At 40.0% G+C, this 25000-nt stretch overlaps 1 protein-coding gene across 6 annotated transcripts in view; it reads left to right on the forward strand.

The window, feature by feature from the left end:
* The window catches only part of Trpc4 (transient receptor potential cation channel subfamily C member 4), a 125618-nt gene that overhangs the window by 89977 nt on the left and 10641 nt on the right, over window positions 1-25000 (forward strand). For 4 of the 6 annotated variants that reach the window (XM_055596816.1, XM_055596817.1, XM_055596818.1 and 1 more), the window contains exons 5-7: window positions 3379-3692; window positions 10292-10487; window positions 13317-13511. In XM_055596816.1, the coding sequence (XP_055452791.1) occupies window positions 3379-3692; window positions 10292-10487; window positions 13317-13511 (705 nt within the window). Of the gene's footprint in view, window positions 1-3378; window positions 3693-10291; window positions 10488-13316; window positions 13554-25000 lie in introns of all 6 variants that reach the window. The other 2 variants (XM_055596815.1, XM_055596820.1) reach the window with 2 other exon arrangements.

Here is a 25000-nt window from a genome sequence, read left to right on the forward strand (position 1 = left end):
TGTGTGGGTCTTGTTTAGATGACCACATTGTTGAGATAGCATAGGCGCAGCTTCCCTGTCATGTATAGAAGACACTCTCTCACAGCAGGTGACCTGCCTGGTCTTCTGACTCTGGCAGTCTTTCCACTCCCTCTTGGGGAATTGCAATAGGCGCTCTGGCTTCTGGTGGAAGCATCCGGTCTTGGGTGTTGGTTGTATTTTGTTCTGGGCTCTAGGACTCTGTAGGTATGATGTTTCTTCTATTCTTGGTGTAGATACCCGGTCTTACCTGTGTTGGGTAGATGCTCAGTTCTTTGCTTTCTTTTACCCACTCTGACAGGTTGTAGACAAGAAGAATGACTGCTTGTTTTTCAGTATTAGGACCAATCTGGGTCATATGGTTCAGACTCTGACTGCTCCAAGATCTGAAGTTATGGTTGGAACTCTGGTTTCCATACTCGAAGCAGTACTGATGAGTGCAATGAATACAATGGGTAGGATGTGTGGTAGGCTAGAAGTAGGGAAGGAACTGACTCTGGAGGTCTCTTTTTTTAATTTTATTTTATTAATTACACTTTATTCACTTTGTATCCCCCCATAAACCCTTCCCTCCTCCCCTCTCAGTCTCACCCTCCCCCCCTTTCTGCATTCATGTCCCTCCCCAAGTCCACTGATAAGGGAGGTCCTCCTCTCCTTCCTTCTGATCTTAGTCTATCAGATCACATCAGGAGCGGCTGCATTGTCATCTTTTGTGGCCTGGTAAGGCTGCTCCCCCCTCAGTGGGAGGTGATCAAAGAGCAGGCCAATCAGATTATGTCAGAGGCAGTCCCTCTTCCCATTACTATGTAACCCTCTTAGACACTAAACTGCCATGGGGTACATCTGTGCAGGGGTTCTAGGTTATTTCCATGGAGGTCTCTTAAATTACATCGGTCCATTCTTAGTCAGTGTTCCATTGCTATAAAGAGACACCATGACCACAGCAGCTCACGTAAAGGAAAGCATTTAACTGAGGCCTTGCCTATATCCTGATCTGCTGGCTGGCTGAGAAAGAGATTGTGGGCCTGGTTTGGGCTTTTGAAACCTCAGAGCCCACCCCAAGTGACACACTTCCTCCAACCAGGCCATACCTCTTAATCCTTTTAAATAATGCCACTCCCTAGAGACCAAGCATTCAAACTTACCAGCCTATGGGGGCCGTTCTCACTACCACAAGTCTACCTCCACAACGGGAGGCAGAGGCAGTACTAGAGGTACTCTGGGGCTGGCTATGAATGGCAGCGTATCTGAAGGGAGTGGAAGTGGTTCCCTAGAAAAACAGAACGGAGGAGAGGAAAGAAGGATCCTGGTGGCCTAACCAGGCCCTAGCCAAGTGTGGCAGCTCTGAGTTCCCTGTAAGTTGTTTGGGGAGCCATAGAAGAATGGAGGTGAGCTCAGAGGAATGGCAGAGGTGAGTAGAAAGGACCCTGGCTCCACACCTGGCTCCAGTAAGCCGAGGCTCAAGGGGATGTAGGTAGGCTAGGGGGAGGAGCTGAAACCAAAATTAAATTTACAAATTAGCATGTCAATACCAAACAATGGGTTTAGAAAATATGCCCAATGACCAAAAACTTTATTCTTTATAGATACAAAGAACATTGAGCTTTGTAAGTTTTTTTGTTGTTGTTGTTTTGTTTTGTTTTAGTTGTTTCTTGATACAATGGCTTATTTATTCAGTTTACCTGCTTGTTTGCTTTCTGTTTTTGAGACAGGGTCTCACTGTACAGCCCAGGCTAACCTTGAACTCACCAAATAGCTTCTGTTACCTTCCAACTCACAATCCACCCTCTGGGTCTTGGGTGTGTGGTGACAGGTAGGCACTGCCATGCCTATTTAGAAGACCAAGAAGACGTGTATGTGTACGGCAGAAGGAGATTTTAAAGCAAAACTTAAAAGAATGAGCTCAAGGGCTAATGCCTGTTTATGTCTCCATTTATTCCCTGACAGGAAGCAAGTGTCTGGATCAGCAAAATGACAAACTGATTTACATTGTGATCTTAGCATCAGTACCCATGTTCCAATTCCCCAATGGGAGGTGCGATGAGAGCCAGATGTACCCAGTGCACATGAGGATTACACCACAGGAAAGGAAATTGGAGATTATGAATCTCAGACTTTACAGGATGCGGCTGAACTAGCTACCCATCTTTCCCCTGGGGAGAACAGGACCTTAACTTTCTTAAGTAAATAAATATTCTCTGGAGAACAAGGTCCCTGGGTTTATTTTCCAGAGAATGGAAGCAGATGGCTCCAGGGGAGATATTTGTGAATCCCTCAGGAGACATTGTAACTTTTAATGTTAGTTTGCCATTACAAGACCATTAAACCTGGATACCAGAAATATTTGCTCAAAAAGTCCTGACTATATAGCTATATAACTATGATGATCTTTGTGTAGCTTCATTCCCTAACAACTAGCAGCCATTATAGACTCTGAATCCAATGTGGATGCTTAAATTAGGGAAAACTTTGAGTCTCATGCTTTAGGAAAATTTCCCTTATCATTCTTTCAATCACATCCAGGATCACTCAATAAGACTGGTTCTGTGGACATCAGGTCCTTGATAGAAATAGATGCTGCTACAGTGTGATGATGGTTTCTAATCAGGTGGCCTCCAGCTGGTGCAAAACTGGTAATGAGGCATAGCCTCTCCTCCAGACTGGGACTCTGAAAGCCTTGACAACATATGGACCCTGTCCATGTCTAACCTCTTCTCCCCTATTCCTATAGAACTTTGTATTAATCCCCTTAAATGTTTCTGTTATAGTTAGTTGTATCAGTCTGTGTGCTGGTCTATGGGTGAATTATGGGTAAAAATTATTTCTTAAGAACTCAGTGTACACAGTGATATTGAACATTTTAAGAAGTTTGGAAAGTGCTCATATTGTAACCAATATAATTCCCCTTTCATACTGTATATAATTTGATATTAAAGAACACCGATTAGGGTTTTTAAAAATCATCACTTATTCTTGTTTAGACTTGATGACTTTACAATGTCACTCAAGCAAGGGTTTAAAAGTTGAGCCCAATCAGTTGAAGAAGCTGAGAAGGTGCGCCCTTTGCAAGAAGATAGAACAACAAGGTAGCAGTCAAGAACTGATTGATTCTCATGTGAAAATTTTAAAACGCTGACACGAATAAAAAAATATGATGACAGGCCTGTACAGTCACGTGGACTAAAGCTCAAGAGTTATAAATTAATGAATTTCTGTCTTTGTATAGCTCATTCTAGCTGCCACCACTTAAAGCATGCACCTTCCAAACAGTGGCTGAGCTGGACCCCAGAAAGCACCTCAGATCTGAACTTGACTCTGTCAATGTGTGTGTTTACTTCCCCTTCATTTCTCTTTTCTCAGTACAGTGCTCTGAACCCACGAGAATCATGGGACATGTGGCACCCCACCCTGGTGGCAGAGGCTTTGTTTGCTATTGCAAACATCTTCAGCTCCCTGCGCCTGATCTCACTGTTCACTGCAAATTCTCACCTGGGGCCTCTGCAGATATCTCTGGGAAGAATGCTTCTGGACATCCTAAAGTTCTTGTTCATATACTGCCTCGTACTGCTAGCTTTTGCAAATGGCCTAAATCAACTGTACTTCTACTATGAAGAAACGAAGGGGTTAAGCTGCAAAGGAATACGGTGTGAGAAACAGAATAACGCATTTTCCACGTAAGTCGGAGAGGCATTTCTCCCGGTAACATTGGGCAGAGTTAAGAGTATATGACTTCACAAATTTGAAAAATCCACCACAAGGATTGCAAAGGAAATGGAGAATTAGAGCTATGAATAATGCAGGAAATGGAATTAACATGGCTCTGAATAGAAATGCGGGCTTCTGGCATTAAGAAAAAAATACTGGGTACATTTATTTTAAGTTTTAGTAAATGGCCTTTTCTTTTGAATGACCTCATGAAAAGGAAGAGTTATATATCCTGTTTGAAAATGTGGAATTCATAAAGGAAACCTATGTATTATTGACATCTTATAAGTAAGCATGTGCACTCAATCTCGTTGAGAAATCCAAGTGCTTTTCTGTATTTCCACAAGGCCCTTCATGTTTCCTTCAATTCTCAGTGCAGTATGAATAAAACACAACCACGCAAAAATTACCCAAAAGGAACACTCAAGTCTAGCCATTATTACTGCCTAGGTAAAATTTCTTGTAAGCTTGCATGAGGGAGAGCAGTTATCAACAGCCACGGTCAACTTCTGTTGACTTTCCAAACAAGAGTGTCCATTTCCTCCCCACTGTGAGAAACAGAAGGCTAGCAGGTTAAGAAGCTGGGTGACTTCTCTAGACACAGCAATAAAGTGCTCATTCTGTCACTTTAATAACCTTCTTCATAGACCCTCCTAGAAATATATACACTGCAGAAGAGTAATTTTCTAACTAGAAAGGCAAGCAAGCATGTCACATAACCTAAATCACTCGTAGCTAAAATGCTCTAGCTGGTTTAATCCTGCATCTGTTTGTTTTTTTATCCTGATATTTAAAACTCTATTTTAATTAACCAACATCTGTTTATTTGCACCAAGGACTTTAATCTCGCCCTTTTAGATTTGATACAAACTAGCAGTTACAAGAAAACATGCAGTCCTGATTCCCTGATTCTCTTCTGACCTTGGGCTACAGGGGGGTGGTGAAACCTCCCTCAGTGATATCCTTGTTTGCTAGGACCTTACATGTCATCTTGAAAGCATGGAGAGCAAGGGATTCATTCACAAGGACAAGACGTCACCACCACCCTCTCTCAGTGCCTCTCAGGATTTTTCTGGATGTTGTCTGGTGGCTGATTGTCTCTGTGGCTTTCTGACAGAGTGTGCTTTCCCAAGCTCCATCTTTCTTAAAACCTTTGCTGCTTTCTAGTGCATATCCCATGACAAGCTGTTCGCCGAGCCCCACTCCTCTGCGGGTTGTCATGTCATTCTCATGTGTTGTATTCCTGAGGCGGCTCTACACAGCACCTACAGTGAGGCACCTCCCTCCCTTGTCTTTTTAATTTAATGGAAGAGATCTCTTTCACTACCCAACCCTCCTCACCAGCCTGATTCCTCTGACAGTAATGGCAGTAACAAGGCTACTCTAACACTGTCCTGGTATGTGATACCCTAAAATTTCCAACCATCCCCATCCAATCATCCTAATATTGATTTATTAGTAAATAACTGAGTATAATACACAACTAAAACCATCACAGTTTAGATGTCCAATGTAAATTCTCTGATATAAATTTAGTCCAAAAGTAAATATGTCAGATTGTTTTAACCTAAGTATGGTTTTAGTTTAGCTGTACCCATGGTTTTTTTCATAACTTGAAAGGCTATAGATAATTGCATATCTCAGATATTATAGGACTGATTCAGCTGACACCCTCCCCCAGAGATCAGATATTTCAACTAAATTATTTTTCCTGCAAATGGCAATTATGTTTTTCACAATGATACTAAAAGCTAAATAATACAAGTAACCCTGAATATTATTAAATAGGCTGTGTAAGGCTTAAGCGTATCCTTAGCTGACTTTGCTTTGATGTAGCAGATGTCTGTCATAAGAGGGACATATGGTGATGTTTGGTGTCTCTTGTTATCTACATTCAATCTCTGCTTTCTTTTGCCTTCAGTTTTTCTTCTACAAAAAAAAAATAGCTTTTTACTACCTGTTGTCTCAAAGATCATATTCCAAATGTCATTAAAATCAAGTCATATAAAATGTCTAACATAGTGTCTGTGAAACATCACAGGTTCTCACCGACGGCGGTGAATCCTGAATAGTATTGTTTTTGGTACAGCGCCATTTCTCGTTTCTTTTGTTAACATCCTGCCCCTCCCTCCTGGACTAGCGTTAACTGTCTGTCTCAGTTAATTCATCTGTGTTACCCTGTTTGAACGTCTTTCTTCACCTCTCAGTCATTCTTCCTGAGCTCCTGCAGCAGAAGTCATTTAAGGAGATACAATGTGGGCTCCTTGGTCACTGGTACCAGTGGATATTTATTATTTAACATTACTCTCAATGTGACTCCTGAAGATAAGTTTCAAATGGAGACAGATCACCAATCTCTTTCCATGCGTTCCCTTTTCCATCCCCAACCCTCCTGGCCAGTGTTACCATAGTCCACCCACACAGTGAAAACAATTTGTATTTAGTACTGTGCTTTCCTCTCCCTCTAATCCACATGGTGTTTGTTAAATTCTCACCTTCAACATCATTATTTTGTCAATATCTCCCCTTGTTTACTTTCCAGGTCTAAGTCTAATTGAGTTTGTCCTGTCTGTCTGTCTGTCTGTCTACATTCTTCTCAGGAAAGTTCTTTCTTGACCAAGATTAGAGGCTCCACCATTTAAAGTACCCAAATAAGTTCTTATCTTTTAACAGATTCACACCTGGCCTTAGCTGGACCATTTCAGTCCTTCAGTGGTCTGGTCTTTGCCTCTTTCTGTTTTTGTTTTTTCCAGGTTCCTAACATTATTTTACTCTTTCCTGAAAAATTACTTCTGAATCCCCAGAATATTATTTCTTTTTCCATCCCATTGCCCCTTATTTTGCCTTCACACTTTTCAAAATGTTGTTATTCCCAGACATGCTTTTTCTAGTGCCCATTCCCAGGTGCCTATGGCCGTTCGTGCTCACTGAGTATAGACTGTGCCTTGGATCTGATAACATTCCACATTGCTTCCACCAGTAAATGAATACAGTTCCCAACGCCTTTTGTGTTTCGTAGTTTTTTCGTTGGCACGGGGTAAACTGCACGTCACTAGAAGATACCTGTGAAGTCCCAGTAAAGGGACTGTCCTGTAAAGCATGGGTCATGAACCTCATGGCATTTCTGCTTAGTAAACTCATTTGCATATATTGGAACAGGAGACAAATTCCTAATTCTTAAGTTGGCCAGTTAAGGCCATCCTTTATGTATTTTAAGATGACCTTTTTGGGACAGAAAACAAAAATAAAATGTTGAGTCGGGTCTCAGCATGAATTTGTTTGCTCATCATTTTAGTCTCATGGGACAAGACAAAATGTTAACCCAGGATATGATACTTTTCATTCAATCCATTTCCCTAGCTGCCAATATTTATCCAAGAAAGGAACAGCTGAAAAAAAAAAAAAAAAAAAAGAAGATGCCGTCAGAGAGAAAGAAATAAAATGTTATTTTGATAAAAACAAAACCTTAACCCATAAAAAGTGGGTCTTCAGTTTAGAGATCAACACAGATTTTGTGTCATGTCAGTCAATTAGGTTGTGGCAATACCTTGAAAAATTAGTGAGCATTAAAAAAAAAAAAAAGCACCTCTTTTCACTCCTACAACATGGAAAATATCAGCCACATAAGGGCCTTCTTAGCTGTGCTGCAGCTAACGATTCCTCAATTTATGGACAGTGTGAGTCTCTGTGGATTTGAGAATCAGTGATGATTAAAATATTCCTAGAAGCAATGGCCTTGAAATAGTAACCTACATAAAAGTCCAACGAAGAAACAACTCATTCAGGGATACCTTAATATCAGGGACTTAGTCCACCCAAGAAGCAGATATATTTTAGCTGGGTGAAAGTCCTGTAAGTTTTAAAGCTGAGTCATCCACTGAACAAAGGAAAAGAAGAAAAGTGAACTATATAGTTGAACACAAAATGTCTTTTTGCGTTCTTCTTGCTAACTTTTAATTTTTAGATGTCTATACGTATTTGCTAAGTGAATAATGAACAATCTCTGAAAAATTAAGTCTTTTTATACAGAAGCAAATGGGGATATTTTCAATCATAGCCCTTTAATTTGCATGGTTGCTTTTATTAGAATGCTTGAGGAAGCAGCCATAATAAAAGGGACTTGTAATGTCATTGATGTGTCAGTATTTTACATGATCTATTATATAATCTTTACTATTCAATATGTAACTTTTTTCCCTTCTTTCCTGTATGGTACATGTATGTATGTATGTGGGTCTGTGTGTGCAATTGGAGGACAGAGGTTGAAGTTTGGTGTCTTCCTCTATCATTCTCTGCTTTGTTGAAGCAACTCTCTCACTAAGCCCAAAGCATGCTGATTTAGCTAGCATGGCCACCAGCCCAGAAACCCATCTCCACCTCCTAAAGACTGGGATTATGGGAAAAAGACAGACCTACCCAGCTCTGGTGTGGGTGTCAGGGATTTGGACTCCCGCAATGGCTTGCACAGCAAGTGCTTTATCTACTGAGTTAAATCTCAGCCATATCATGAAAAACTGTTCCTGAGCTGCTCACTCATGTCAGGACAAACACGTCTGAATTATACTCACATATTCCTAAAAGTCATCACTTTTGGGAATGAAGGGACACAGTTAATCATATTGAATTTGAAGGCTGTCTAAGAGTTACTAAAAGTTAAGAAGTTACAATCTTGCACCAAATTAAAATGTTTTTATGAGGTTTTCTAAAGTTGATGGATTCATTTAAGTCTCGCTGACAGTTTGAGGACCCAGCTGGGTTCTCCCATAGGAACATATCTTCCCCTTCTCCTACAACACCCTTCTTTCTGACTAAATTTGCTCAAAGCGGCACCTTTGTTACAATTATCTATTACAGCATTTAATTGTGCTAAGCTGTTAAACAATATTTCATCTCTTAGAATCAGCTTTCCAACTAAAAATAATAAGCTTTATTTGTTAAAAAAAAAAAAGCAATAGATTTATGAGAAGGTTTAAGTGGCAGTTTACATATTTAGTTAAACTTCTTTGATCACGAAGGCCAGAAATGAATTGTATCGGTAATGGGTTTTCCGCTATAAGAACACACACAGCAAAAAAAAAATAAAATAAAAATAAAAAATAAAAAAATAAAAAATAAAAAATAAAAAGAACACACACAGCAGTGCAGCCTTCAGGTCCTCTGAGCAAGGAGGAGAAGACCAGCTTTAGGAAGATAGGGAGTTGAGAAGGCTGGGCCAGGGGGGGGTTCCTATGTACCAGCCTCACTGTGACCCAGTGTCTTCCCATGTATTCATTCAGCTTCTTACCCTGTGGCTGATTCATTCTTCGTTTCTGCATCTTGCTATGTATGGTGGCAACCTCCGGCACACCTTCTTCCCAGGGAGCCTCATACACTCTTCGGGCAGCTATGGTAGCCTCGTGTTTCCTCCAGAGAGGAAGTCTGGTCATGTTCTCCTTGGTCCAGGCTGTTGGCCTCCTATGTTCGGTCATTTGACCACAGCTGACCTAACTAACATTCATGGGGTAGGCAGCTCAGGAAGGGCAGCTCCTGGAATGTGATTGGCCTCTTTTCCAAATGCAATTCCAGTTCTGGTCTCTCTAAAGACAGTAATTCCAACTCTTCACCCTCTGTGCCAGGTATCCCAAGGTTTTTGCCTGCATTTTTCCTGTATAAAGCAAATATAGTCTTAATTTCATCATGTCTAAGAGTCTAAAAGCTCAAGGCACCATCATCATCTTACTAGACCATATAAACGTGTCACATATCACATGGAAACCAGAAATTCTTAATTTGGGTATAGGTGACTATAAGACTATCATGTTTTCTCTTGTTTAAATAAAGAAAACTTCTCTTAATAAAACCAGCAGAATTCACTTATTTCCATGAATGAGTAAAATATGCCTTGAAATTTAAAAAAAAAAAAAGTAATTTCTAGAAACTAAGCATTCTGAGACCATATGCAGTATACTGCGTGAAGGTCAAATAAAAATGTGAAAATCTAAAAACTAAACGTAATTTGTTTTAATACTCTATAACTAAGGTATGATTGACTTTTACAAAACAGTGAGCTTTAGAATTAACTAGCCTTCAGAGGCTGGGGGCAGGAAACAACAAGCTTTCTATGAACAGGAACAAAGAGTAAACAATTTTAGACACTGGGAGTCAGTTGTTCTCTCAGTTGGCAATTGTTTATTTTTGCCAACATGGCCAGCTTGAAACAAACCATAGACGACACAAATATAACCAAGGGTGATTGTGTCTGATAAAGTTTGATTTACAGATGTTAAGATACAAACTTTATATAGTTTCTGTGTGTCATGAATATTATATTGTGATCTCTATATTTTCCTCCAACCATTGGAGAGGTTAAACACTGTTCTTAATACATTTTCTCCAGCAAACAAAATGTAGCTTTCAATGCCCTCTGGAAAAATAAACTAAAGAGGAAAAATGAGTATAATTTTTGTATCAGTTTGATAAAAATACTTTAAATTATTTTATTAAGTTTAATTTTGTAAGTTTGGCTTTAAATTAACAGCATATATATGTACATGTAAGATTGCATTACTGCTTTCATATTTTATTCCAGGTTATTTGAGACGTTACAGTCCCTGTTTTGGTCAATATTTGGACTAATCAATCTGTATGTTACCAATGTCAAAGCCCAGCATGAGTTCACTGAGTTTGTTGGGGCCACCATGTTTGGGACATACAATGTCATCTCTCTGGTTGTCCTGCTCAACATGTTGATCGCTATGATGAATAATTCTTACCAACTAATTGCCGTAAGTGGACAACTTTACTTTTAACTCAATATCCTTTCAGCCAAATGTTGTTCTCACCCGTATTCTCCCTTATCGTTATCGGAAATAAAGTCTATAACTTGCTATTGATGAGAGAGATCACAATTGTAAATGGTTAGCTGGTGATGTATATAAACAGTGATGTGGCAAAAATGGCTGCATGTTAATCTAATTTTAATCACAAGAAACAGGAAAAATCAAGTCAGCCTATGTTGTAACAGGAAAAATCAAGTCAGCCTATGTTGCCAGGGAGCTGTTGCCACGGAACAGTTTAGAAAGAGGTAGGGCATTTCTCAGCAGCCCATCAGGCTCTGCCTCACCTCTGTCCCTGTGAGCTGCTAAGTCAGCATAAACAAACACACCAGGTTGGAAGTTAAAAAGAAAATCCAGAGATAAATCTGGGTAAGGGGAAAGCCATAGATGAATCTAATAAAGAAAGAAAGCTCTTTCTTAAAGCTTAGAAAAAACAGGGGCTTGAGAAATGGCTTAGCACTTAAGAGTACTGACTGCTCTTCTAGAAGTCCCAGGTTCAATTCCCAGCACCCACATGGCGCTACCAACAGTCTATAACTCCACTCTCAGGGAACATAAAGCCCTCCTCCGGCCTCAGCTAGCACTAGGCCCACAGGTGATGCACAGACCCATGAAATAAAATTTGTGAAACCTTAGTAAAAGCAACAGGTATAGAAATTATCTTGAAGTCTCCAAACCAATATTTGACATGATATAGATTATTTAAAAATCTGGCTTGCAAACAACATAATTTATTCGACATTTCACAAATTCTGCCTAGGAAGGGTTGCTTACATCTGTAATCCCAGTGTTTGGAAAGCTGAGGTGGGTAGACCAATTTGAATTCAAGGGTAGCCTGCTGCATAATATGTTCCAGACCAGCCTGGGCTAAAACATGGGGTCCTGTGTTAAAAAGCACAAAATCAACAACAACAACAAAAAAAACTCTTAACAACAGATTGGATAAATACTTTTTCTTCTTTTTTTATTTTTATTTTTATTTTTTTTTTTACCAAGAATTGGTATAGGAACACTGCAACAACTGAGATGGTATCTTTGCCCACTAAAAGCTTAGAACTAGTGATCTAAGCAGAGAACAGCGATACTAACAAACGCACTGTGACACAGAACGCGCCTGAGAAACCTTTTATGGTCCCACCTTAGTGTGCAGCAGAATGCCAGGCTGTCCATTTTTTTTTCACAAGGAGCAGCAGCTGTGTTGTGTCCTTGAATCTATAGCAGAACTTCTGAACTGTTACCATGACTTCTGTCAAGGAGCACTCTAAATTTTAGTTCAGTTTTCTTCACAGAGGTAAATTTTTCTCATACCTGTCACTGGAAAATTGTGGAAGACATTACAATACAGCATTTGTGTTATTGATTTACAGAGATTATGTAAGAAAGTCACTGGCTCTACTTATTTGGGAACAAACATCAGAATGTGTCTCTATACAGAACCTCAAGTAACATCCCAGAATCTGAAGGGTTTTGTTTCTGTTTTTTAGACAGACTCCACATAGATCCAGAGTAACCGAGAAAACAAAAAAAGGAAATCCATCACCTTTGAGCTAGGTAGGGAGACAATGCCAACCTTTTAGGTCCTGTGAAACATTAGATGCCTCAGATTTGTCCAGAAGAAAACATTACTCAAGAGCAGCGTGACACGGTCTCACTGGACCCATATGGGCATTGGATGGAAAACAATCTTCAAATCTCCCTTTTTATTTAGCCCAAATGCTGAAGTTTTTGTAAGATGGGCAGGCATCAGGACAGAGCTAGGGGTCCCTCATGTGAGGGAAGAGTTATTGTCATGGGAGGGAGGCTCCTAGGGATGTTTCCGTGTCTAGCATCTAACTCTATCTCCCAGAATCACAGCACCAACTCTGCAAGATCTCTTTTTGGTTATTGCTACCCACACCTCAGAGCCATAGGATAAATCAAAGAATGTGGAGAAGTTAACAACCGCCAAACTGTATCAATCAAGCCTCCTCAAATAATTTCTTAACAGTTTTTTGTCTCAAAACACATAATAGGAACAAAAGAAATTAGCAAATAATTTCAATATTGAGAAGAGAGAGTAGAAAATGTTGTGAATGCGCCTCGGCTGTTCTAGGTTTCTCTGGGGTGCGTAGCTTGAACTGAGCAATGGTTTATGAGGCAATGGGAGTCTCACGATTGTGCTGGAATAGCGGGTGATATTTGGCCAGCATCCTGAGACACAAATACCCTGTTTATTAGCTCTTGTTCACTTGCACCAAGACTCAGCGCTGTGATAGAGGTTCTGTGCTGAGTTGTGTATTGGGGGGATTCCTCTCTATAAATTTGCATCAGTTGTCTGAAGAAGAGCCAGAGTTATCCATGTGAATGATGTGTCCACTAAGACATCCCCTGGAGCATCAAATGCTCCTCTGTGAGCCTCTCTGCAGGTGGCACTCACCTGAGCAGTGTACAAGGCGTAGGCTGAGAGCAAAGCCACCCCTCAGGCTATCTTCTAATGAAACTGAACTGTGCCATCTTCAGGGCTAAAACTACACCATTGCCTCCCAGTCATAATCAGTCACCCCAGTCTCTTTACTACACCGTAGATCTCTTTCCTCGAAGAAGGAAGGATGAACAGAGTGACAGTGACATGAGCCCTTGCGGGTAAGCCATTGTCTTGGGGAGTTAGCAGTGTTTTTACAAACTATCTAATTAATGTTCCAAGAACCACTCTGTGTCAGGTTCAGGCTCCATCTGTTTGGCTTATATTACCTTGTGAATCAGGAAACCTGTCTGCAGTTGTCATCTTCTCTCATTCAGGACCATGCAGATATAGAGTGGAAATTTGCTCGAACAAAGCTTTGGATGAGCTACTTTGAAGAAGGAGGTACCCTGCCTACCCCCTTCAACGTCATCCCAAGCCCCAAGTCCTTGTGGTACCTGGTCAAGTGGATATGGACCCACCTGTGTAAGAAAAAGATGCGAAGAAAGCCAGAAAGCTTTGGAACAATTGGGGTAAGGACACATCCTATTAGTGTTATACACCTTGCCCATCACGTGTTTGAGCAGAGTTGATTCTTTACTGAAGAGGGACAGATCCTTAGGACTTCCTGTTCTGACTGATTGTACACAGTGAAGTTTAGCTATACATTGCTCTTGTTTAACTCTTTGTCACAGTAGCTAAGGACTCTTCACCAGCCCAGACATCACTCCTGTCTTCATGGGATCCACCTTCTTCAAAGAGGCCTCCTCATTCTGTTAGCCTAGGCTTGGGGACACAGTCTTCTCTCTCTGTACCCTGATTTCTAGCTTTTCTATGATTGCAACAGCAACTTATCTGTGGCACAGCTAACACCTGGCTGTTTCTCCCTTGGAACTATAGAGTCCATGAGGAAAGATGCATGCTTTAGTGTCTTCAAGTCCTGGTGTCTAACAATGAATCCATTATTGAGGATGACATTGGCCATTGGTTTGTCAGGTATACCCTTTACTGTGCTGAGATCTGTTTCCTCCAGGCCTACTGCTCTAGGACTTTTGTCAAAGGCATTTTTGCATCCATTGGGATGATTATGTGGGAATTTTAAGACATTTATTTGATTTCTTTTATTGACTTACACATGCTGGGTTATGCCTACTTAATCCAGGATGAATTTCACTTTATCATAGTGGATGATCTTTTGGATAGATGTCTGAAAATTTGGCATGCAAGTATTTATTTTTTTTGAGAATTTTTGCATCTGTGTTCAATGGGGACATTGTCCTGTAGTTTTCTTTCTTGTTGTGTCTTTGCCTGATTTTTGTATTAGAATAATGCAGGCTTCATATAAGAAGTTTGGAAGTTTGGCTTCTTTTTCTAATTTTTGGATGATTTAAGAAGTACTTGTAGCTAGGGTCAGATGAAAAGGGAGGAGGTCCTCCCTTATCAGTGGACTTGGAAAGGGGCAGGGAGAAGATGAGGGAGGGAGGGTGGGATTGGGAGGGAATGAGGGAGGGGGATACAGCTGGGATACAAAGTTAATAAACTAACTAATATTAAAAAATAAAAAAGAAGCACTTGTAGATCTTTGAAAGTCTGGTGGAATTCTACTGTGAATATATCTGAGCCTGGGATTTTCTTTAATCTGGAAAGTTTTCTTATTACTATTCCTATTGCTTTGTTTGTTATGGGTCTATTTAAGTTGAGGATCTCTTCTTTCTCTTCTTAGTTTAACTTTCATGGTTGAAGAACCTACAGATTTATCCTTTTCTTTTAGATTTTCTAATTTTATAACTTTATTTTAGAAACTTATAAGATTTTATAAATAAAATAAATATAAGATGAAGCAAAAGATAACATATTGGAATTAGACAAAATAAAATAAAATAAAGTAAAACATAAGGAAAAAAGCCTAGGAAAAGGGACAAGAAACAAACACTCATTCTCCCACTCAGGTATCCTAAAAAACTAAACTGGAAGCCATAATACATACATAAGGGGCCCTTTGCAGACCTGTGCAGACCCTGTGCATGCTGCCCCAGTCTCTATGAGTTTATATGAGCGTTGATCATGTTGATTTAAAAGGCCTTGTTCTCTTGGTGTCCTGTATGCCCTCTGGCTCTTCCAGTCTTCCTGCCTCATCTTCATCAAGGTTCTCTGAGGTTTGAGGGGAGGGTGAAACATTCTTTTGAGGGCCGAGGAGTCCAAGGTCTCTTGCTCTTTTCATAATATCTGGCTGTGGCTGTCTGTATTTGTTTCCATCTGCTGAGAGGGAGCTTCTCTGATGATGGCTGAGCAAGGCACTGATCTATGAGTATAGCAGAATGTCATTAGAGGTCATTTCAGGGTTACTTCTCCTACCCATTTTCCAGGTCATTGCTCTATTTGGTTTTGCCCTATGTCCCTGGGCTATCTAGTCTCAGGTTCTTGGCACCGAAGCAGTGTGAGCTATGGATTCCATCTCATAGAGTGGTGCTCAAGTCATATTAGTTATTGAGCGGTTACTCCCACAAGCTTTGTGTAGTAGCATATCTTACAGGCAGGACACCATTGCAGATCAAAGCGTTTCTGGCTGGCTTTATGTTTACATTTGTCTTTCAGTAGTATGCAGAGTGCCTTCCTGTACCAAAGATAATAGAACATAGAGGTAAAGCCTCTAATTAGGCTCCAGCTCAACTTCTCCATGTTTGGTGAGTTGTGTAGGTGTCTTCAGCAATGGGTCTTGCTGTCAGTTTTTGGAGAGCAATGTATATTCTTGGCAATAGCCTGGGTTGCTTAGGGTTTCCATCTAGCCCTTTGGCCAACCACTCCTTTAGATGTAACCCAACAGAGCAGTGGTTCTCAACCTTCCTAACTAACGCTGTGATGCTTTAATGAATTCCTCATGTTAGAATGACACCAGCAATAACGGTATTTCATTGTTACTTCATATTTTCTACTGTTATGAATCGTGATGTAAACGTCGAATATGCAACCCCAAAGGGGTTGTGACACACGGCTTGGGCACCACTGCAATGCAAGCTTCATTGTGGTAACTTCATTGCCAACTGGGGCCCTGTCTCCCCCCATTATTTAGCAATTTAATTTATGTTGTCTTCATGCACAGAGAGAGACACATGTGTAAATATCTATATATGTTTTCATATTACCCCACAAATGGCAGTTAATTTAGGTCCTTCTCCATATTCCCTCCCTCCTTCCCTTCTTGTCTCCCCCTCCCTAGTTGATCCTCCCATTCCATCCTCTACTCATCCATAACTATTCTATTTCCCTTTCCTAACATGATCTATCTGTCCCCATAGTTCCTTATTCTATACCTGTTCTGTGGTTCTATGGATTTCAGCATGGTTATTATTAACTTAACAGCTAATATCCAGATATAAGTGAATAAAAACCATATTTGTCTTTCTATGTCTGGGTTACCTCACTCAGAATGATTTTTTCTAGTCCTATCCATTTAACTTCAAATTTCATAATATTTTTTAAAACGGCTAAGTAATAATGGAGTATTATAGGTTTTAGAAGTATTCCCTGAATTTTTTAATTTCTTCATTGACTGTTGGTCTCTGATTTTTTGTTTGTTTGTTTGTTTGTTTTTTCTCTTTTAGGTGGTTGGGACAAGAGTATGCCAGTCTTGTTAAACAAATCTCAAAGAACTAATTCTTAAAAAAATAAAAACACTGCTAGGTAGTCTTTCAGAGGCCCTCTGTGGTAGGCTCCTGTCCTGTTTCTTGTTTTCTCCTTACTTCCAATGTCCATCCCATTTGTCTTTCTAAGTGAGGATTGATCATCTTACCCCAGGTCCTCTTTCTTGTTTATCTTCTTTAAGTGTATAGATTTTATTATGTTTATCCTTAATAAAGATAAACTTTATTAAGTTTATCTTATAGGTCTAGTATCCACTTATAAGTGAGTATATACCTTGTGTCTTTATGCCTCTGGCATACCTCACTCAGGATGGTCTTTTCTAGATCCCACCAATTGCTTACAAATTTCATGATTTCCTTTTTTTAAATTGCTGAGTAGTATTTCATTGTGTATATGTACCACAATTTCTGTATCCATTCCTCAGACCTCTGGGTTGTTTCCAGGTTCTGGCTATTACGTATAAAGCTGCTATGAACATGGTTGAGCAAATGTCCTTGTTGTGTATTTGAGCATCTTTTGAATATACGCCTAGGAGTGGTATAGCTGGATCTTGAGGCAGCACTATCAAAGCAGATGCTGAGACTCATAGCCAAACCTTGGGCAGAGTACAGGGAATCATATGAAAGAAGGGGGAGTTAGTATGACTTGGAGAGGATAGGAGCTCCACAAGGACCAAATATATCAGGGCACAGGGGTCTTCTACGAGACTGTTTCTCCAACCAAGGACCATGCATAGATATAACCTAGAACCTCTGCTCAGATGTAATCCATGGCACTTCAGTATTCAAGTGGGTTCCTTAGTAAAGAGAACAAGGAATGTCTCTGACATGAACTCAATGTCTGGCTCTTTGACCTTCCCTCTCCATCCCCAGGGGAGAAGCAGACCTACTAGGCCACAGAGGAGGACATTGCAGCCAGTCCTGAAGATACCTGATAAGCTAGGGTCATATGGAAGGGGAGGAGGACCTCCCCTATTAGTAGATTTAGAGAGGGACAGTGAGGAGATGAGGGAGGGAGGGTGGGATTGGGAGGGACTGAGGGAGGGGTATACAGCTGGGACACAAAGTAAATAACCTGTAATTAATATAAAAAATTAATTAAAAGATAAAAAAGTTTTTACAAACAAAACAATACAAAAGATCAGTAAATATATTGATTGATTTCTGCTATTGATTTTTAGTATTTCTTCCCATCTACTGGATTTAGTTTGTTGTTGTATTCACAAATTCTTGAGTTTCATTATTAGGTAATTTGTTTGTACTCCTTCTGTTTTTCTTTTTTTATTAATATTTTTTTATTTTTAAATAATTTTATACATTCACTTATATCCCAGCTGTAGCCCACCCCTCCTTCCCTCCCAATCCTACCCTCCCTCATCTCCTCCCTGCCCCTTTCCGAGTCCACTGAGATGGGGGTGTCCTCCCCTCCTTCCATCTGACCCTAGCTTATCAGGTATCTTCAGGATGGTTGCAATGTCCTTATCTATGGCCTAGCAAGGCTGCTCCTTCCTCAGGGGGGAGGGGAAGCTCATGAGTTCATGTCAGAAACAGTTCCTGTTCCCCTTACTAGGGAACCCACTTGGATACTGAGCTACCATGGGGTATGTCTGAGCAGGGCTTGTAGGTTATATCCATGCATGGTCCTTGGTTGGATAAACAGTCTCATAGAAGACTCCTGTGCTTAGATATATTTGGACCTTGTGGGGCTCCCTTTCCCCTCTAGGATATACTAATTCCTCCTTTCTTCATATGATTCTCTGCCGAAGGCTTGGTTATGGGTCTCAGCATCTGCTTTGATACATTGCTAGGTAGAGTCTTTCAGGTGCCTTCTGTGGTAGGCTACTGTCCTCTTACTTGTTTTCTCCTATTTCCAATGTCTATCCCCTTTGTCTTCCTAGATGAGGATTGATCATCTTACCCCTGGACCTCTTTCTTGTTTATCTTCTTCAGTTGTACATATTTTACTATGTTTATCCTATCTTATAGGGCTATATAAGTGAGTATATACCATGTGTGTCTTTCTGCTTTTGGGATACCTCACTCAGGATGATTTTTTCTAGATCCAACCATTTGCCTGCAAATTTCATGATTTTCTAGTTTTTAATTGCTGAGCAGTATTCCATTGTGTAAAAGTACCACAATTTCTGTATCCATTCCTCCGCTGATGGACATCTGGGTTGTTTCTAGGTTCTAGCTATTACGAATAAGGCTGCTACAATCATGGTTGAGCAAATGTCCTTGTTTTTCTTACAGCTATAAATGTTCCTCTTAGGAGTGTTTTTTTTCATTCATTAATTAATTTATTTACATCTCAGATACAGCTTTCCCTCCCTCCTCTCCTCCTAGTCACCCCCCCTCACCTCCACTTCTGTCCCAGCCCCTCTTCTCCCGTTCATTTGGGGTGATTTTAGTGTGTCTCAGAGGTTTTGTTGTGTTTTCATTTTATTTCATTTTGGTAATATTTTATTTCTTTTTTGGCCCATGTATTATTCAGTAATATGTGGTTTAATCATCAAGAGTTTCTGTATTTAGTAGAGGTTTATTTACTCTTGATTTCAAGCTTCATTGCATTGTGATTAGAGAGGATAAGTGGAATGATTTTAATTTTTCTTAAAATTTTAATATTTGTTTCATATCCTAGGATGTGGTCTGATTTAGAGAAGCCTCCATTGACTACAGAGTAAAATGCATGTTCATTGATGTTTAGGGATAATAGTCTGTAGGTATATATTAAGTCCATTTGATGCATGCTGTTATTTAATTCTGAGTTACTCCATTTGTCTTCTATGAAGATGACTTATCCATTGGGGAAAGGAAAGTATTGAAATCACCTGCTGTTACTGAGTTAGGGTTTATCTACATCATGAAGTCCAGTAATATGTTTTTCTTCTGAAATTGGGTACACCAAAGTTTGATGTATGTTTGTTTAGAATTGTAATATCATCTTGAGTATTCATTCCCTTATTTGGATGAAAGCACCTTATTTATCTCTTGAAATTTGAAATATATTTTATTCAAATATTAGGATACCAATACCTGCCTGTGTCCTTGAATTGCTTGCTATTTCATTTCCTTGGAATAATTTTTCCAGCCTTTTACATTAATATAGTGCTTGTCCTTGAAGAAAAAATTATTTTCTTATAGACAACAAAAAGATGGAGTTGTTGATGATGATGATGATGACGATGATGACTATGTCTTTGTCTGCATGTGCGTGTGTGTGCAGATGAGGAAGGTCCCTGCAGAGTCCAGAGGTATCAGATCCCCTGAAATTGGAATTACACAGAGTTGTGAGTCACCTGGCTGCCACGGATGCTGGAACCAAACTGTGGTCTTCTGAAAGAGCAGCAAGTGCTCTGCACTGCTTAGCCATCTCTCCATTCCTGGACTTTGTTTCTTAATCCATTCTACTAACCTATGTCTTTTAATTATGATGTTGAGGCCATTTTTATTTAACGTTATTGAAAGGTATGCATTGATGGCTTTTGCTTCGAATTTTTTCTGTTTGTGTTCTAAGTACAATTTTGTGTTTCAGTAATTGTGTGTTCACTTGTTTTCCTCCTTTGGTCTCTTGTTTACATTTAGTCTTCTCTTCAATTCAAAATATTAGCACCAGTGTTCTCTGTAGGGCTGCTTGGTAGACATGGATTGTTTTTTGTTATGTTATGGAAAGTTAATTTTTTCTTTCCACTATGGCAGATAATTTTTCTAGGTGCAATAGTCTGGGCTGACACCTGTGGTCTTTTAGAACTTGAAGTACACTGTTCCAGATTATTCTGATTTTAAAGTTTTCATTGATAAATCAAATGCTATTCTTATGGGTTTTCCTTTACATGACCTATGATTTCTTCTTGCAGCTTTCAACAATTTCTCTTTATTATGTATATTTGATGTTTTAGCTATAATATGGCATGAGAGTTTTTCTGGTCCTTTCTATTTGGTGTTCTGTGTGCCTCTTTTGTGTTCTTGCATGGGTATGTCTTCCTTTAATCTGCACATGTTTTCTTCTTTGCCCTTGTTGAAGATTTGGTTTATGCCATTAACCCACAGTTCTTCTCTTAAATCCATGCCTATAATTAGAATAATTTGTCTTTTCATGGTATCCCAAGTTTTAGACATGTTTCTTTATATTCTTTGTTTGACTAGTCCAATTCTCCTCCTTTTTCTTCAGGTCTTGTCTTGGCCAGGGTTCTGTTGCTATGGAGTGACACCATGACCATAGCAACTCTTATAAAGAAAGCATTTAATTCAGGCTTCTTTACAGTTTCAGAGGTTTTGTCCACTGTCATCATTCCAGGAAGCATGCTGGCATGCAGGCAGACATGGTGCCGGAGAAGTAGCTCTAGAGTTCTACCTCTGGATCTGCAGGCCACAGAAAGAGAGACACTGAAGCTGGCTTCAGCTTCTAAAGCCCCAAATGTTCAACCCCAGTGGCAAGCTTCCTCCAACAAGGCCATACCTCCTAATCTCTATCAAACTCTCTGATGGTTAAGCGGTCAGCCCACATATGAGCCTAGGTGGGTCATTCTCATTCATACAACCATAGTTTACTTCGGCCCCCATAGTCTTATAGCCTTATCATAACGCAAAAGACGCATTCAGAAAAGTTCCACGGTCTATCACAATCTCAACCCTGTTTAAAAGTCCAAAGTCCCCCCTGAGACTCAAAGGCATCTCTTAACTGTAATCCCCTGTAACATCAAAATAAAAAACCAGATCAATATACAATGGCATGAAATGTACATTATCATCCCAAAAGAGAAAAAAAAGGGGAGTATAGTGAGGAAATAGTGTACCAAAGAAAGACCTAGAACCAGCAGGGCAAACTTCAACTTCTGTATCTCCATGTCTGATGTCAAAGTGCTCTTCAAATCGCCAGATCTTTTCAGCTCTGTTGACTGCAGTGTCCGCTTCTCCTGGGCTGGTTCCACACTTGCTCAGCAGCTTTCCTCAGGAAGTATTCCACAGCTCTTTATCTCCAACACCTTGGGGTCTCTAACAAAATCCAGGCTTCACACAAGAGAGGTCTCTATGCAAGGTCACCCCTGACATATGCCTGGCCTCAGTGGCTTTACTTAGTTGAGGAGTGAGAGTCCATAACATCTTTCTTATATCTAAAGATGCCAAGTTCTGCTGCTTCCCAGGGCTGGAACTTGCTCCCTCCCCCATTCAAATACACTTTTACCAGTTTTCTGTTTTCAATGATTACAGCTTAAGCTTTTTTTTTTTTTTCTTTTCTTTAATTACTTTTCACAGGTTAGAAGTTATGGATGGTGTCTTGCCCTGAGGTCATCACTTCCTCTCTTTAATTTAGAATCAGATTTTGCTTTAAACTTTTTTCTTTTTATTATTATTCTTTATTACAATTTATTCACTTTGTATCTAGGCTGTGGCTCCCTCCCTCTCCTTCTTCCAGTCCTACTCTCCCTTCCTTTACTTTCTCTGATAGAAGTCCACTGATAGGGGAGGTCCTCCTCTCCTTCTATCTGACCCTAGTCTATCAGTTCCCATGAGGACTGGCTGTGTTGTCTCCCTCTGTTGCCTGGCAAGGCTGCATTCCCAATGGGGAGGTAATCAGAGAGCCGGCTCTGCTGAGTTCATGCCAGAGACAACCCCTGTTCCCATTGCTAGGGAACCCATTTGGAGACTGAGTGTATGGGCTACATCTGAGCTGGAGCTTTAGGTCTTCTCCATGCATGGTGCTTGGTTGGGGTATCAGTATCTGCAGGGACCTGTGGGTCCAGGTTTTTGTTGTTGTTTGTTTGTGTTGCTTTGGTTTTTTGGTCTCCTTGTAAACCTTTTATTTTCTTGAGCATTGAAGTTATCTCCATTTTACTTCCCTTTCTCCTCAAACTATACATTTATTCTGTTTTGCTCAGCTTCTCCCTTTCATTACATATCTGCATAACAGTGACCAGTAATAACCATGAGACAAGACATAGTCAATACTAGGCTGTTTTGAAATCTTCTCTGCTAATGTCATTAATCCAGAACTCTTCAATTGAGCCTCAGGCAGATTCTTTTTTTTTTTTTTTTTTTTTTTTTTTTTGAAAAGGACAAAGAGCAGCCACATTGTTTGCCAAAATATCACAGGAATGATCTATCTCTAGGCCATTTGCTAATCTTCTCCTCTGGAACGTCTTGTGCTGTCATTATCTACATTGCTCCCAACACCATTGTCTTCTATACTCCTACTAGTATGGCCCATCAAGCCTGCTTAGAGCATTCAACTGCTTTCCTAATCTAAAGTCCCAAAGTCCACATTTCACTAACAAGAGGAATAGTCACAAAGATATTCCAGTTCCCGATGCCAACTTTTCTGCCTTAATACCTAAAGACCAAACATTCAAATATAGGAATGGTATGGGGCCATTATCACTCAAACCACCATAGGTCCTGATATTCTTAGAGCTTCTACTTGACACATTGTAACAGTAAAATCTTTGAGTTGGGTTTTTCAGTTCCAACTTCCTTTCAACTTGAGTAGTGCTTAATATTTTCTGAATTGACTTTGTCATTACATTCAGCTGTATGTCTGTGTTTTCTTGAACATCACTCAGGCATGTATTGATGTCCTCTTTAAGTTCATTGGGTGTGTTTCCTCTTGTCTTTTTAAACTTTTTTAGTTCTTTGAAGGTTATGATTGTTCTTTTAAATCTGTGTCCTAAGCTCATTCCTGGGAATCATTCCAATAATATGGAAGACTATTTCCATAGGAGTTCTTGATTGTGGGCAGGACATATATTCTCATTAGAGATCATTTCTATAGGAATTTGGTTCAGGAACAGGACATACATTCTCATTAGAGACCATTTCTATAGGAGTCCTTGATTGGGTGTAGAAGAGGCATTCTCAACTGGAGATTATTTTTGTAGAAGTTTTTGGTAGGAAACAGGGCATTCATCTCATTGGAGATAATTTTTATAGGAGTCCTTGGTTAGGTGCAGGGACATAATGTCTTGGCCTTTCTTTTTGCTTTTGTTTTGCTATATGACCTGGGCACATGGACTTCTTTCATATGTCTGGTCTGAGAGTCTTGCCTGTGTCAGGTTGAGCCAATGTGAGAGCTGCAGATGTCAAGATGGTCTTGAGATTATGGAGATGGCACAGGCAGGCTCAGTTTAGCGGGAAACTTACCAGGAAACATGTGCAGGAGCTGGGAAACAACACCAGGGCTTGGCTTTTGTGTGGGCTGGCATTGGCAGGGGAGCTTCTTCCTGTTTGTCCTTGACTTCACACTCACACAGCTTGTGATTAACTCTCACAGGCTCTCTCCTACTGAGAGTTGCCATGGGTTGTCCACTCAACCCAGTATTGGTTCTAATTCTAATAAGAAATAGCCTGGCATGGCAGGGTCTCTGCTCACGAGTGGTGGTTATTTTCCCTCCCATTTCCTCTGACTTACAAATCATAGCCAGATTGGAAAAACATCATAGAAGAGCATCAGTGACCTTAGGAAAGAGTAGAAACCTTTCACTCCAAGTGTTTGATTTGTTCACTAAGCCTGTTAAATTCTAATAATTCTTAAAATGTAAGAATAAATGAATTGAACAGAAGAAGTCTTACAGGGATCAGTAAGCAATAACAGCATATGTTCCACGGGTCAGTAACACAGCTAGAATTTGAGGTGTAGAGGAGGTACAAAGGTGGGGTCCCCATCCTTGAAGGCATATGTGGGAAAAAACAGCAGTGAAGACAGTGAAGACATTGCAATAGCATCTGTTAAACAAACTAGTCAATATGATGTGGCTACACGATCAAGTATGTGAAAAATGGTTTCTGGAATGCAGACATCCAGCTTCCTCTCTTCTGGATCAAAGTGTATTTACTGTATTTTAATCTTCTTTTTTAATTTTTAAAAAAATTTTTTTTGAGTCATGGTCTCATTATGTAGCCCAGACTGGCCTGGGACTCCCAGATATGCACTTCCCATTGCCTCTCCAGTGCTGGGATTAAAGGACTACACCACCAGACCTGACTGTATTTCTAAGATTGTATTAAATGGGTCTTCAAGGGGGGGAAAAAAAACCAGCAATGATTATGTTACCTTAGACACTATGACTTCACACATTACCTCGCACACAAGTGCTTTATTTTGAAAAAAAATCCAACTCATGGAAATGTGTCTTTCATATTTCAATTTTAGGCAGATCAGAGGGAATCTTGGGTTCGCATGTACCATTGTTACAATGTACGTCACTTTCCTCTAACAGTCCATTTTTGTTCTGTTCACACAAAGGCTTGCGAACCAATCTCGCAACTGCCTCTCACCGACAGTCTTTAGTCCAAGGCAGCTCCGGTTCTTAGATGCAAGGAGTGTCCCAAAATTCATTTGAGCTTCCTCCCACCTAAGCACAGAGGAGCACAAACCTTGCTTGCTT

The sequence above is a fragment of the Psammomys obesus genome, unplaced genomic scaffold (assembly GCF_907164565.1).
Source record: "Psammomys obesus unplaced genomic scaffold, mPsaObe1.curated_primary_1811, whole genome shotgun sequence".
NCBI classification, from domain to species: Eukaryota; Metazoa; Chordata; class Mammalia; order Rodentia; family Muridae; genus Psammomys; species Psammomys obesus.